The 14,969-nt window shown below is 51.1% G+C and overlaps 1 protein-coding gene across 2 annotated transcripts in view; it reads left to right on the top strand.

Annotated features, from left to right (window-relative positions):
- celsr2 (cadherin, EGF LAG seven-pass G-type receptor 2) overlaps nt 1–14,969 on the top strand; it is a 75,971-nt gene that overhangs the window by 49,271 nt on the left and 11,731 nt on the right. For both annotated transcript variants that reach the window (XM_072715050.1, XM_072715049.1), the window contains exons 9-21: nt 5,029–5,195; nt 6,562–6,738; nt 7,602–7,715; nt 8,610–8,784; nt 9,435–9,576; nt 9,960–10,080; nt 11,092–11,275; nt 11,710–11,811; nt 12,246–12,340; nt 12,543–12,752; nt 13,390–13,573; nt 14,083–14,374; nt 14,708–14,863. In XM_072715050.1, the coding sequence (XP_072571151.1) occupies nt 5,029–5,195; nt 6,562–6,738; nt 7,602–7,715; nt 8,610–8,784; nt 9,435–9,576; nt 9,960–10,080; nt 11,092–11,275; nt 11,710–11,811; nt 12,246–12,340; nt 12,543–12,752; nt 13,390–13,573; nt 14,083–14,374; nt 14,708–14,863 (2,119 nt within the window). The remainder of the gene's footprint in view (nt 1–5,028; nt 5,196–6,561; nt 6,739–7,601; nt 7,716–8,609; nt 8,785–9,434; nt 9,577–9,959; nt 10,081–11,091; nt 11,276–11,709; nt 11,812–12,245; nt 12,341–12,542; nt 12,753–13,389; nt 13,574–14,082; nt 14,375–14,707; nt 14,864–14,969) is intronic.

The raw sequence follows: 14,969 nt of genomic DNA, 5'->3' as shown, positions 1-14,969 counted from the left end.
GCTCTGGTGTTGCTGAGCAGGGTGTCATTCATTCTCAGGACACCAATGCGATTAACCTGATGTTTTTGGACTGTAGAGCTCCCAGAGGAAATCCACACACGCCTGGGGAATAATTGGTGTAATTTGCAGCAGTTTCTGGCAGTGTGATTTTCTTGTAAGTCCTAGAGTAAATAACACCACTGTTGGCTGTGACGTCCGTGACCTTTAGCGCAGCGGCCTGGTCAGCGTGCGGGATTATACACCTCAGCATTGGCATTTCGGTCTAAGCATATGCCATCTTCCATAACCACTTACCCAGTACAGGGCCAGGTAATGAGGCAGGTAACACCCTGATTGATATGCCAGTCCATTGCCCACAAAAAGAATCACACACACTATGGATAATTTAGCCAAGTCAGCTCAGCTAGACATGCATTGTGAGACAGTGGCAGGGACCTGGAGTAAACCAAGGAAAGAGACACAAACGCAGGAACAATATACAAGCTCCACACACACACAACAGGGACACGATTCAAGCCCCCAACCCAGGAAATGTGAGGAAAAGGTTATAATCACGGAATCACCACACCAGGCCATATGTGTTAGTGTAAGAGTTTCCATGATACCAATACAGGGTTGCCAACACACAAATATGTATCATTCCATTATTCCATTAACCTACAATTACCTACATCAAAAGCGTTGGGGTAGTTTGCAAACCCTACAGACTATTTACAATGTAACAGAACTGTGACATGCATGTAAATGTGTGTGCATGTGTGTGCAGACGTGTCTGGATTGAAAATCTCACGGCAGCCAGCTGAGCAAAGCTGGCCTCCCTGCCACTAGAACAGACATTTCAGAACAGCCGCTGGATCTTAATCAGCCTGTTCATCAGTTTTAAACCAAGGTGGCTTCATCGTCATGTCAATGAGATGGAGATGAAATAATGTTCCGATTCACAGTTTGGTGTTTGCATAGTAATGACTGATAACCAAGAAGTGTAGGGGTTGGTCTTAGGAGCCGGGGGTGGGGGTGGGGGGGTGAAGCAGCGCCTCATTATGGGATGGCCAGGGGTGCCTGTGCCCTAGCAACTACCTGGCCACCCCTGTCGCCATCAGAGCAGAACTTCCCGGCACCACATTCATCAGCATCGGTTATCAAACGGGTCAGCAGACGCCGCTTCTGTGAGCTTATCAGACATGTTGGTTGATCAGTTCCTCCTTGTTCTCTGTGAGCTTATCAGACATGTTGGTTGATCAGTTCCTCCTTGTTCTCTGTGAGCTTATCAGACATGTTGGTTGATCAGTTCCTCCTTGTTCTCTGTGAGCTTATCAGACATGCTGGTTGATCAGTTCCTCCTTGTTCTCTGTGAGCTTATCAGACATGTTGGTTGATCAGTTCCTCCTTGTTCTCTGTGAGCTTATCAGACATGCTGGTTGATCAGTTCCTCCTTGTTCTCTGTGAGCTTATCAGACATGTTGGTTGATCAGTTCCTCCTTGTTCTCTGTGAGCTTATCAGACATGTTGGTTGATCAGTTCCTCCTTGTTCTCTGTGAGCTTATCAGACATGTTGGTTGATCAGTTCCTCCTTGTTCTCTGTGAGCTTATCAGACATGCTGGTTGATCAGTTCCTCCTTGTTCTCTGTGAGCTTATCAGACATGCTGGTTGATCAGTTCCTCCTTGTTCTCTGTGAGCTTATCAGACATGCTGGTTGATCAGTTCCTCCTTGTTCTCTGTGAGCTTATCAGACATGTTGGTTGATCAGTTCCTCCTTGTTCTCTGTGAGCTTATCAGACATGTTGGTTGATCAGTTCCTCCTTGTTCCCTGACACCCCCATAAATATGGCTCCTGATGCACCCCTCCCCCCCCGACAGTTTTTTGCAGGCACTGCTGTAGGGAAGCATGAAAGGAGGAAATCACTGTGCGGTTCGTGAGAGATGATGGTCCTGCCCCCAGGCAGTCAATTTAAGTTGAGAAGCAGGAAATGCTGGTGTGTTTTACATATATGCCAAGTGTGTGTGTGTGTGTGTGACCCCCCGTGACCCCGTCCAGGATAATGGAAGGTGGCTGGGCTGATGCGCTGTCTTAGGGCCCAGGTGACACTTTGCCACCTTCAAAAAAGCATAATACCTGACTGTCTTCCCTCACTGTGCCACAGAAATCTGAAGCTAAACATAAATACTGCCCACCAGTGAATCACCATTTGCCCAGACTGTTGGCATTGAGAGTAACAGCAAAGCATGAGCTGGCTGAATATAGCGGTGTGGCGTTTTTTAGTTAAAACCAGAATGGCAGAAGTTATTTTCCTGTTTCACCATGGGGGGTGTCGCTGTGTGGAAGCTGCAGGCCTGTAAATGTGAGATGCTGTGAAGTCATTCATCCCGTCGACTCGCCAGAATTTCCCGTTGCTTTGTGTTTGTGCTTCAGCCGTATTCCCCCTATAGGCTGGAAAATTATGATGTGTGTTTTTTTTCTGCCATCTGTCATCGCTAAAAAGAACGGCAGCGATGAAGGGGGGGATTATACATTTATATGATGTTTATGTAACATTTTTTTTAAACGCCACACTGCACATTCAGCTGTATTTGAATAAACGATGCCAGTTGGGGGCGCTGTCAGCTCTTGGGGGGGCTGCGAACAGGTTGGCGCAGCCCGATTTGGCATAAAACACACATTGAGGAACTTTACGCATCCATTCCATTCCCGGTGTGTGGAAGAAGGTCGGGGCGAGCGAGAGAGAGAGAGAGACGGCAGGCGGCTGCTGTCGTTTGCTGGAGACCTGAGACAAACACCTGCATTCGCCAGTCTTACCTGCACACCAAATAGTTCTTTTCTTATATATGCGATAATAATGAAAGACTTCTTTTCATGAGATGTGGTGTTTCTTTGTAGCTGAATTGGATATAGTCCCGTATTCTGAAACCACTCAGTTATTTGTTTGTTTTTTGTCTAACTCTGACCCAGCGAGTCGGGTCTGCAGGTGGATCTTTACCTTCTGATCGTTTGGTTCAAAGCCCCTCCACAGAAGGTTGTGAGTTTTTTTCCGCACTTCGTTCTGCTGTTGCCATTGCCCACGGTAGGCTTCCCCGTCCCGCGCCAGCCACGCTCTCCAGCTCGGGTTTGCGGGATGACCTGTCAGGGAGGCTGAAGTCCTGCTGCTATGTATAGATCTGCTTCTGAGCAGCTGGACGAGGCGTCGGAAGATCAGCAGCAGCCGGAGGAGACGCTGGTGCTTTTGAGTAGAGCCCTGCCGGTTCCTCAGAACTCGTTGTGCCAGCCTGATGGCAAATCTGTTCTCTCAGGCGCTAATGGGGAGATTGCTGGAAGGCTCCTGTTCCGCTGGTGGTTCCTCGTGCCGTTTCACGCACGGCTGGCTTTGAAGAGGGACTTCTCTCCTGCGCCGTTTAGGTCTGGGGGGGGCTAATGTGCGAGACCTTCTTTAGTTGTGGAGGGATGGACTGATTCAGCTGTTTCTTTCAAAAGGATTCCACATCGTTTGGTGCTGGTCATTTCCGGGCTTGGGGGCCAAGAGCCTGGAATTTTAATGGCCAAGAAATCAGGGTGGTGGGGTGGGCAGCTACCCTGCCCTCAGAATCCCCCCGGCGTATTCACTTTGCGTGTCTCCATCTCCGTGTGCCCTGTGATGGAGAAACCAGCCATTCGGAGCGTCTCCTGTGCTCCAAACTCGCTGTCACTCTGTATTAGATAAGCGGTTATACCAGATGGGTTAAAATGAAAGTAAAGTTTGAACAGTAATGAAATGTTATTAAAATAATCTGTTTTTAGTAGTCATTGATTACCTTGTGGTGATAGCACCATTAAAGTCCTCATAGCTTTGTATATGCACAGAGTAATACACGGGTACGTACTGGTGAACAGAGCCACACAACACTATGCCTTTGCTGCCTTGGAAAGCCTTAGTGAGCCGTCTGTTTCGGGAGCGGCGCAGTGGGGAAGGCGTCACGGCGACAGAATTTATTTAACACGAAACACAAAGGCCTCATTTTGGTGGCTGAAATAAAGGGGGTTTGGCTTCTCGATTGGCTCCAAGTTAGTGTGATTGGACCAGAAAACAGCATTTTATACTTTATGCTGGGAATGAGGGACTGACAGATGTGATTTTATACCCATAATGCATTGATCTCTTTGGAGGAATGTGAGCCTTGTGGGCTTTTCTTCTTGCCGCATGGCATGCTGGGAGCTTTAGAGTACCCGTGACGGGGACTGTCTGAGAGATCCTGAGCCCTGCTTCTTCCTTTGGATACTTTAGTTGCAGAAATCCCGTGAACTTCATTTGCATAATTAATCCCATTTCCCCGCAAAGGGCAGTCAGGACGGGCAGAGAGTGGGGGGGGGGGCATGGGAGGGAGTCTTGGGTGGATGAGGGGGTGTGAGGGGGAGCTATCAGGAGTGAACCAGTGATACCAGTGGCAGGGGGCTACACACACAGTAGAACAAGCAGTTTCTAGTTCTCAGTCTGCCGACTCCATTATAAGCAGTCATGCCCCCCCTACCCCTACTTTTCCAGATTTGTAGAGAAAAGGGGGCCGGTTGCCTTATTTTCGTTTGTGCCAGCTGTCGACTCGGTATTTTTAGCAATGTTTAATCAGAGCTTTCTCTGGACCATTTTACCCCCCCCCCCCCACTGATCTCGGAGTGCCACTCACAGGTTGTTTATTACCATGAATTATCATCACCGGGGTCTGACACAGGGCCTTTGGGGGATTGTCTCAGGCCTGAGCGGGAAACAGTACCCTCACCCCAGGCTGTCTGCTTATGGCTTTACCGACGCACCATCTGCAATGGGCGCCGGCGTTTGTGATGCCGAGGGGGCGTGGCCTTTCGCAGTCTGCATGCCGCTCTTTTAGGGGTATATATGTGAGTTGGAGGATTGCACAGACTTATATGTCTTGACGGAACAGAATCGTGTTTCTTCATTTGCAGCTTGGACTTTCCATCGCCCTCCAAACGCTGTTCCACTCCACTCAGCAGTTAACTGCTCCCAAACCCTCATTAGCCCCCATCTTCTGCTCCTGTGTTGCAGAAATGGGCGGTCCCCAGCGTTTCCAGGGAAACGGCCTGATGCAGTGGAGTAACCTGGAGGCGGTTGCCGCGGCGCCCTGGTGTGCAGAGATGATGTTCCGCAGCAGGCAGGCCAGCGGCACCTTGCTCTGGGCAGCGGCCGCACAGCACTACAGCATCTCACTGCATGTGAGCAACAGCGCCCCCCCCCCCCCCCCCAAGCTGATCTACGCATGTGCTGACATCAGTGTGACATCATGTGCTTCATAATGCTTCAACTGTTTCTCTCCCATCTCTCACATTTCTTCAAGCAATAAAAACCTTCTTCATATCATTAAAAAGGGTTAAGAAGTCTGTAAGGTGATTAGTGACTGAATTTGGCTTTTAGAACCAGAAAGTCAGTCTATTGAGTCAAGTAGCATGTCATTAGTGGTCAAGTCCAGGTCACCAGTTAACGAGGGCAAGTCATTAATTATTTTTCCTTTTTTACCTTTTTTTTCTAAAGAAAGTGACTTTCATTCTGTTTCTAATGAACAATTGCAAATTTCTGTATTGTGTGAACTGAATAACGTTTAAATGACTTTTTAGACAGAAGTGTGGTAATGCATTAATAGAAATTTTACTTCTTTTTTAGAGGTGAGATGTATTCAGAATTCGAGTGTAACGCCAATCTAAACAGCCTCGATGTGTCAATTAGAGAAACACGTTTGCAACAACAAGCTCCGCTCTTCACTCAACAAGAACATTTACTGAGAAGGTTAAACGCTGCTCGTTAACCCCCCGATCCAGCTTGCTATAAGGGTGGATGGAAATATCCAAATTATTTTTAAACCCCAACAGAAGGATATCGCCCGGTGTTCCTTACAGTCACCCAACCAGAATATGCCTGTTTTAGCAACTTACCTCGCTGGGCAACCTAAAAAATTATGTAGAATCTGTAACTGTCACTGCTAGTAGTACAGCACTGCAAAATGTAAGTAATCATTAAAACCGGGATGTTATTTATGGTAACTCATAAATTAGCCAGTTCCGGCTACAAATAGCTAGTTAAAAGTGGCCGGCTTTTCAGCGTTCTGTGCTGACATGGTGTGATTTAATCAGCGTTGGGAGCCGTGATTATGGCTTCTCAGTAAGTCCTCGAGTGGGACGCCTCATGTAGCCTGATGCTGTTCCAAGTTTCTTTTCTAATCTCCTTTTTTTGTCTGTTTGTGCTGTTGTAGACTGTCTATATATTCTGGATTTTGAAAATGTACTCTGGGTTGGGGAACCTTGTTAGCCGTCATGTATGTGGTACTCCGTGGGCGAAGCTAACCTACACTTCATGCGTGAAGAACAGCCTGATTGGAACCCAAATTTGATAACATTGCTGCTTTTTTTTCCCTCAGCCATTGTTATTAAGCTGCGTTTTTCCTGCTTAATAAGCTGAGCACAGATTACGCTCTACGGCGTCTCAAATGATCAGGTCCAAGCTGCAGATGTAATGCAGTTACAGGAATTGCGCTTCACGCCGCAGCGCTGTGTGTCAAACGAATGTGTCTGTCCCTTCTGCTGGCAGCTCCGGGACGGCTATGTGACAGTGGTCCTGCAGAGAGGCGAGGACTCCTTCCTTTCCTGCCTGGACGCGTGGAGGGCAGACGATGGAGAGTGGCACCACCTGCAGGTGGAGATACGTGGGGGGGGCACGGCTGCCCCCTACCAGGCCATCATGTCCCTCGACTATGGGCTGAACATGGTGAGTCGGGGGATGGCCTCTCAGGCCACGCTGATGTCCTGGGTGCCATGTGAATGGGAGTAGCCATGACATCATATCCTGTCTTCTTGGCCGTTTGGGGATTGACCTAGAAATGGCGCTGTTGTCTGCTTCTGAATGGAGGGTACTTGTTTCCATCTGTGATCGGCATTGTTATAGCACTAATCAGTGTTAGGTTTCGACCTATTATTAAGTGCCATCGTGTCAGTGTCGCCACCTGGTGGCCGTATGGATGACATTTGACCAGAGACTCCTGATTGTAAAGGTCATGTTGAGAAACAAGTGAAAATCATCCTATATGTCACGATTAAAAGAAAAAATCCTGCTTCTCGGATCTGCGTGGATCAGGATCTGGGCATGAGTTCTACTGGATCAAATCCGGATAAGTGGTGCTGTACCAACTGGTGTCCATAATGGTTTCTCCCAGAGAACTGGCTGCAGATGCCAGGGTCTTTGTGCCGTTCTCATGTGAGTTTTTCAAAAATAGGATTTGCCGTAATGCAGAGCACAGAACTTGCACTATAAAGACAAACGTGTGTCTGTGCACTTGCCTGTATGCATATGCGTATGCGTGTGTATCCCTGTGAAATGTGCGCACGCCTGTGTGTATGTGTGTGTGGCCATGTATAAATTACATTGTGGGGACCAAATGTCCCTATAATGTAATACAAACCTGTTATTTTCCCATTGTGTGGATATTTTTTCAGTCCCCACAAGGGGAATTTTAATTAAAATTTGGGTAGGGGTTAAGGTTGTCATTGTTGGGATTAAGGTTCTGCCCATAGAAATGAATGGATATGAAGACAAACGTATGTGTGTGTCTGTATCTGTGTAAACTCCTTCAGGCCAGCATGGACCTGGACAGCAAGCTGAGGGGCCTGAAGCTCAAGACCCTGAGTGTGGGAGGTGTCCCAGCTCTCGATGGAACGGTGCAGCACGGTTTTCGCGGCTGCCTGCAGGTAGATGACATCATCATCGTGTGTGGCCTCCTCCTTATGGAGTGTGGACTCCTCCTCGCCGTGTGTAACCTCCTCGCCATTTGTGGCCTCCTCCTTATGGAGTGTGGACTCCTCCTCGCCGTGTGTAACCTCCTCGCCATTTGTGGCCTCCTCCTTATGTTGTGTGGACTCCTCCTCACCGTGTGTGGGCTCTTCCTCGCCGTGTGTGGCCTCCTCCTTATGGTGTGTGGGCTCCTCCTCACCGTGTGTAACTTCCTCGCCGTGTGTGGCCTACTCCTTATGGTGTGTGGGCTCCTCCTTGCTGTGTGTGGCCTATTCCTTATTGTGTGTGGGCTCCTCCTTGCCGTGTGTGGCCTCCTCCTCGCCATGTGTGGCCTCCTCCTTATGGTGTGTGGACTCCTCCTCGCTGTGTGTAACCTCCTCGCCATGTGTGGCCTCCTCCTTATGGTGTGTGGGCTCCTCCTCGCCGTGTGTAACCTCCCCACCGTGTATGGCCTCCTCCTTATGGTGTATGGGCTCCTTCTCACCGTGTGTAACCTCCTCGCCGTGTGTGGCCTCCTCCTTATGGTGTGTGGGCTCCTCCTCGTCATGTGTAACCTCCTTGCCGTGTGGCCTATTCATTATTGTGTGTGGGCTCCTCCTCGCTTTGTGTAACCTCCTTGCCGTGTGTGTCCTCCTCCTTATCGTGTGTGGGCTCCTCCTCGCGGTGTGTGGCCTCCTCCTTATGGTGTGTGGGCTCCTCCTCGCCGTGTGTAACCTCCCCGCCGTGTATGGCCTCCTCCTTATGGTGTATGGGCTCCTCCTCGCCGTGTGTAACCTCCTCACCGTGTGTGGGCTCCTCCTCGCCATGTGTGCCCTCCTCCTCACTGCATGCCTGCATGCGGTTGTCCGCAGGGCCTGCGTATGGGGGAGACTCCCTCCAGTGCTGTGAGTCTCAGCTTCTCCAGGGCCAGGCGGCTCAACGCGCAGCGTGGGTGTGACCTTCCGGACCCCTGCCACTCCAACCCCTGTCCTGCCAACAGCGACTGCAAAACCAAGTGGGATGGCTACACCTGTACCTGCCGCCCAGGTGAGGGGGGTAGCAGGGAGGGGGGCTTTTTAACGTGATTACTTAGAAGGCAACATTTTATAGCCAGATGGGTGTTTAACGGGGCTTTAACTTGTTTGTTAAATATCACAACATTCCTGGAATTTTTCTTAGCAGCAAGTTCAGTTTCTTCACCAGTGCGCCCCCTGCTGGGCCATGTGGAGATATTGCAATTCAGAAAAACTTGATAAATCCCTTCAGCATGTAGGGTTAGGCTAAGATTCCATATCACGCCCCCCCCCCCCCGCTGCATCCCCAAACAGCCCAAACATGTGTGATTCTGGTCCAGTATCACATGTCTTATCCTTTAAGCTCAGCTCCGAATCACATGTTCAGAGTACAGCCCTGGAAAGTTCTGATCCCCAAGGTACAAAGAACATGAATGGTACCCAATGGTACAAACATGTTCCTCAGAGTTTATTTCCGTACCTTAAAAGATACGTTCACCTATACCTAAAGGGTATAACTGACAGACCCTTGAGGGTAGAGCCCCAGTGAAAATAATTGTATCCTCAAGCATTGTACAATTACAATGTTTTTTGACAGTGTACTGTGACCTGGAAATGAATAACCAGCTAATAAAACGGAAATGGAGTTTGCCTGTCAGCCACAAATGTCTCTGTTGCTACCAGGTTACTATGGTGATCGCTGTACAGACGTCTGTTTTCTGAATCCATGTGAGAACCAGTCGATATGCGTGAGGAAACCAGACACGGCCCGTGGGTTTGCCTGTCACTGTCCCAGCAACTACTTTGGCCAGTACTGCGAGACCAGGTGAGAGTGCAGCCAATGACAGCTCCCATTTAAGCCCAGGAGGCGCAAGCCCCGCCCCCTTCTATTGACGGTCCAATTCCCCATGGAGCTGCTGCTCCCAGGGATGTCTGCCCCCCCCCGGCGTAATCAGCTCCAGCTTCCCCTAACCGGTGTGTGACCCGCAGTAGGTGAAAACATAAATGCTTATTGGATAAAGTAGATGGATAGATGAATAAATGAATGGATGAATAACAAGAGACTTGACATAGCGCCACAAAGCTGCTCGCTCGTTTTTGCTCGGAACATGAGCTCCGTGCCCCCCAGCCGCAAGCAAGCCCTTCAGACAGATCATCCACTCCTAAGCCCCCTAGTCAGCAGCCATTATGCTGCACGTCCCTTCCCAGGATCGACCAGCCATGCCCACGGGGATGGTGGGGGCACAGCACTTGCGGGCCGTGCTCCTGCCGACCGGACCAAGGCTTCCACGCTGATTGCAACAAGACAAACGGAGAGTGTCGCTGCAAGGTGAGCTGGCCGCCAGCCCTGAGGGCCGCCTCGCTCCTCATGGGAGATCGTTCTGCTTGGCCCCGATCCTGTAACATCATCAATGCGCCCCCTGGTGAATAACTTGTGTATTACAGACTGGGCATTATGAGCAACTATATAATCTAAGAAAGCGATAATAGTAAACATGCCATGATATGAACCATATTAATACATAACTTTTTTATATAATTTTGTGTTGTGTGGTGCTTTTGCAATACAAATTTATTATATCTAGAGAACCAAATCAAAAGTATATTATTAGCAGAATTAATCCATTTGGTTCTATAATGTTGTATGCAATGTGTCTCTCCTTTCTTTCTTTCCCTGTTTCCCTCATTCCTTTCTTTCTTTCCCTCTGTTTCCCTCTCTCCCTTCTTTCTTTCCCTGTTTCCCTCATTCCTTTCTTTCTCTCCCTGTTTCCCTCTCTCCCTTCTTTCTTTCCCTGTTTCCCTCATTCCTTTCTTTCTCTCCCTCTGTTTCCCTCTCTCCCTTCTTTCTTTCCCTGTTTCCCTCATTCCTTTCTTTCTCTCCCTCTGTTTCCCTCTCTCCCTTCTTTATCTCCCTCTGTTTCCCTCCCTCACTCACTCTCTTTGTTGCTCTCCCCCACTCCCTATCTTCCTCCCTCCCTCCATTTCTCTCTCTCTCATTCCCTCTTTGTCTCCCTCTCTCACTCCCTCCATCCTTCTCCCTGCTTCCCCTCTCTCACTCCCTCTCACTGTCTCCCTCTCTCGCTCCCTCTCGTTACCTCCCTCCTTCCCTTTCCTCACTCCCTCTCTGTCTCCCCCTTCCCTTCTTTTGCTCCATCTCTGTCTCCCTCCTTCCCTTCTCTCTGTCCCTCTCTCTGTCTCCCTCTCTCTGCCTCCCTCCTTCCCTTCTCTCTGTCCCTCTCTCTGTCTCCCTCCTTCCCTTCTCTCACTCCCTCTGTCTGTCTCCCTCCTTCCCTTCTCTCGCTCCCTCTCCCCTTCCCGCCCTTCCTCCCTGTCTCCTCAGGACAATCACTACCGGCCCGTGGGCAGCGCCTCCTGCCTGCGCTGTGATTGCTATGCGGTGGGCTCCCTTTCCCGTGCCTGTGATCCTCTGTCGGGACAGTGCCCCTGCAAGCCAGGCGTGATGGGGCGCCGCTGCGACCGCTGCGACAACCCCTTCGCTGAAGTGTCGGCCACCGGCTGTGAGGGTATGCCTACTGGCAGGGCGCTGCCCCCTGCTGGCTCAAATAATTCATTTTAAAATTTCATTTTAAGTTTTTTAAGCTAGTCACCCATATCCCGCCGTCTTTAGTTTACATCTCCTTTACGTGACCCCTAGGAAGCCTCATCGCACCCGGTCCTGCTATCTAAGCTGATGGCTTTGCTCCAAGTCCGGCACGTTCCGGCAGCTCCGGCCGCAAACCCCTCCGCTCTTATGAGGGCTTGTTGTGGATTCTGATCAGGGTTTGGGCTTCTGCTAAAATCATGCAAATTATCATAAAGGTCACGGTTTTATAAAAGTGGTCACGCTTCTGAGACTTGGCTTAGGGTTTTGGTGTGGATCCAGCTGGATGAGAGCGCGTCGGTGGGGCTCTTATCATCCGGCGTCCATAATAATCTCCCGCTCCACTCTTTCTGGCAGTCATCTACGACAGCTGTCCCCAGACCATGGAGGCCGACGTCTGGTGGCCCAGGACGAGGTTCGGCCTGCCGGCCGCTGTCTCCTGCCCTAAGGGCTCCATCGGTACTGTCTCCCCTGTTGTCTGTGTCTCTTTTCCTTCAGCGTTTAGAAGCAGGTCGGTCAGCAGAGAAGCTGATTAGACATCACTGTAGTGGGGTGTAAGCTTCGTGTTTCTGCCTGTCAGCGATGTGGCTTCTCTTGCCCTTGGTTTGGTCTAGGGGGTGACCTATTGCCCCTTCGTCACCCATGTAAACAAACTTGGGTCTTGATGGGCCGGTTCATGGCTCTGGGGGTGTGTGCTCGTTATCAGATGGTCATGGGTTCAAATTCCATGGTCAGCAGAGTGGTGCCACCATTGGGCCCTCGAGCAAGGTCTTTCACCCCAGTTGCTTCAGGGACCCTACTCAATCAGTTTGGATAAAAAAATACATCATTTTGGATAAAATGGATCTAGTGTGGGTCTAGTGTGGTGATGCTCTGCCCCCCCCCCCCCCCAGGCACGGCCATACGGCACTGTGACGAACATCAGGGCTGGCTGCCCCCGGATCTGTTCAACTGCACCTCCCTCACCTTCTCCAGCCTCAAGGCCGCGGTACGTGTCGCACACTAACTGGACTCAGTTATCGACACACACAGCTGAGTACTGGCTGAGCACAGCATGCGCTAACTAATCTTCGCTAGGTAGTTAGCTTAATGTGACAAAATTATCACTTTTAGAAATTCAGAATCAGAAAGTTGGCGGTGAAAGAGCAAGGATCAGAGACCCCAAAGGATTTCTCTCCTGTTCCCCCCAGTCAGATGAGCTGTCCCGCGACCCCTCCCTCCTGGACACGGCCCGGGCGCGTCAGATGGCAGCAGCGCTGTGGAACGCCAGCGAGAACACGGCGCAGTATTACGGCGGAGACGTGCAACTGGCCTACAGCCTGACGCTTAACCTGCTGCGGCGTGAGAGGGGTCAGCGTGGCTTCAGACTGGCCGCAACGCAGGACGTCAGCTTCACTGAGGTGGGGTCTGGATGCAGGGTGAGGGGAGAGGATTGCAAGAAACATGAAACCCTTATGCGGCAGGTGTGTGGGGCGAGGGACATGTGGATCGTGAAGCACTAGTGTAGCACGTGTGCGGGGAGAGGAACATAAAGACCTAATGCTGTGCAAGTGTGGGGAGAGGAATATAAAGAAGTAATGCGGTGCAAGTGTGGGGAGAGGAACATAAAGACGTAACGAGGTGCAAGTGCGGGGAGAGGAACATAAAGACGTAACGAGGTGCAAGTGCGGCGAGAGGAACATAAAGACGTAACGAGGTGCAAGTGCGGGGAGAGGAACATAAAGACGTAACGAGGTGCAAGTGCGGGGAGAGGAACATAAAGACGTAACGAGGTGCAAGTGCGGGGAGAGGAACGTAAAGACGTAACGCGGTGCAAGTTCGGGGAGAGGAACGTAAAGACGTAACACGGTGCAAGTGCGGGGAGAGGAACGTAAAGACGTAACGCGGTGCAGGTTCGGGGAGAGGAACGTAAAGACGTAACACGGTGCAAGTGTGGGGAGAGGAACGTAAAGACGTAACGCGGTGCAGGTTTGGGGAGAGGAACAAAAGGAAGGTGATGCCCTAAGGCGGCACCCCCATCTGGTCTGTCCTCCACAGAACCTGGTGAGTGTGGGCAGCTCCATCCTGGCCCCTGTCACATGGCCTCACTGGGAGATGATCCAGCGCACAGAAGGGGCCACGGCATCACTGCTGCGCGCCTACGAGGAGTACGCAAACACTCTGGCGCAGAACATGAGGAGGACCTACCTCAGGCCCTTCACTGTGGTCACGCCCAACATCGGTGAGACATGAAGCCTTTGTGTGCTGCTGCTGCTGCCGCTCTTGTTGTATTTCCTGTTCTCTGTCGTGTTCTTTCTCTTTTTTTGTCTCTTCGTTGTCAGTGGTGTAGATCAGTGCGTCATTCCTTTACAGTGTGGCATGGATCAGTGTGTCGTTGCTTTAGCATGTGCCATGGATTATGCCGCCTTCAGTGAGCCATATCACTCTGAGTGTGCGGCTGCGTTCCCTGTGTGCGGCTGCGCTCCCTGTGTGCGGCTGCGCTCCCTGTGTGCGGCTGCGCTTCCTGTGTGTGGCTGCGTTCCCTGTGTGCAGCTGCGTTCCCTGTGTGCGGCTGCGCTTCCTGTGTGCGGCTGCACCCTGTGGGCCAGTGTGCGGCTGTGTTCCCTGTGTGCGGCCGTGTTCCCAGTGTGCGGCTGTACTCCCCAGGCCAGTGTGCGGCTCTGCTTGCTATAGCTCTCAGAGGCTGTGCCCTGGTGTCCTGCTCTCATTCCCTCTCTGCCTCCACCCCAGTCCTCTCGGTGGATCGTCTGGACAAAGACGACTTCTCCGGTGCGCGTCTCCCTCGCTATGGGGCCCTCGGGGGGATGCAGCCCACAGACCCTGACACCTCAGTCACGCTGCCGGACATGGTGTTCATCAAGGACCCCGCGGCTGCCAGAGACAGACCCCTGGATGGCGCGGCGGGCCGCGGGCGCAGGCATCCCGGCGGGGGAGCACGGGAGGCGGTGGCGAGCGTCATCATCTTCCACAGCCTGGCCTCCCTGCTGCCTGCACGCTATGACCCAGACAAGAGAAGCCTGAGGTTCGCCTCCTGCTGGTGAAACACTGCTCCTGCAATACTAATGAGGCTTTGACATTGCAGTTATGTGTAAAGCGTAAAATGGGTGAAAATTTACCAGCTTCTTGGGGTGAGCCCCCCTATGTGCGTGGTGGAAATTTACCGATGCAGAAATCAAATGAATCACTGTTACTGTGGTTGCATGTTTGATTTCTGCTCCAGCTCTTTGTGTGTGTGTGTGATAGACTTCCATCCCATCCAGGCTGTCCCCCTGCCCCGTATTATAATAAACAATCATTATAATGTTTAAGCTTGCAGTGGAATTTGGGTGGAGGTCTGAGTTCATGTGCTCCACAGGGTTCCAAAGCGGCCTGTCATCAACACCCCCGTGGTCAGCATCATGGTGCACGATGATGACGAGCCATTTCACAGGCCCGTCATCGTGCATTTCCGGCTGAGCCGCACCGAGGAGCGCGCCAAACCGGTCTGCGTCTTTTGGAACCACTCCCTCCTGTGAGCATCCAAGACAGCCTCTAAGTAGTGTCCAACCATGCACACACCCTGGGTTTTATGCAACCCTGACCAGCTAGTTATCTCATTCACATTAGAGTGGTGTATT

Source organism: Paramormyrops kingsleyae, chromosome 8 (assembly GCF_048594095.1).
Source record: "Paramormyrops kingsleyae isolate MSU_618 chromosome 8, PKINGS_0.4, whole genome shotgun sequence".
In the NCBI taxonomy this organism is placed as follows: domain Eukaryota; kingdom Metazoa; phylum Chordata; class Actinopteri; order Osteoglossiformes; family Mormyridae; genus Paramormyrops; species Paramormyrops kingsleyae.
This window is presented reverse-complemented; position numbering and strand designations above follow the sequence as displayed.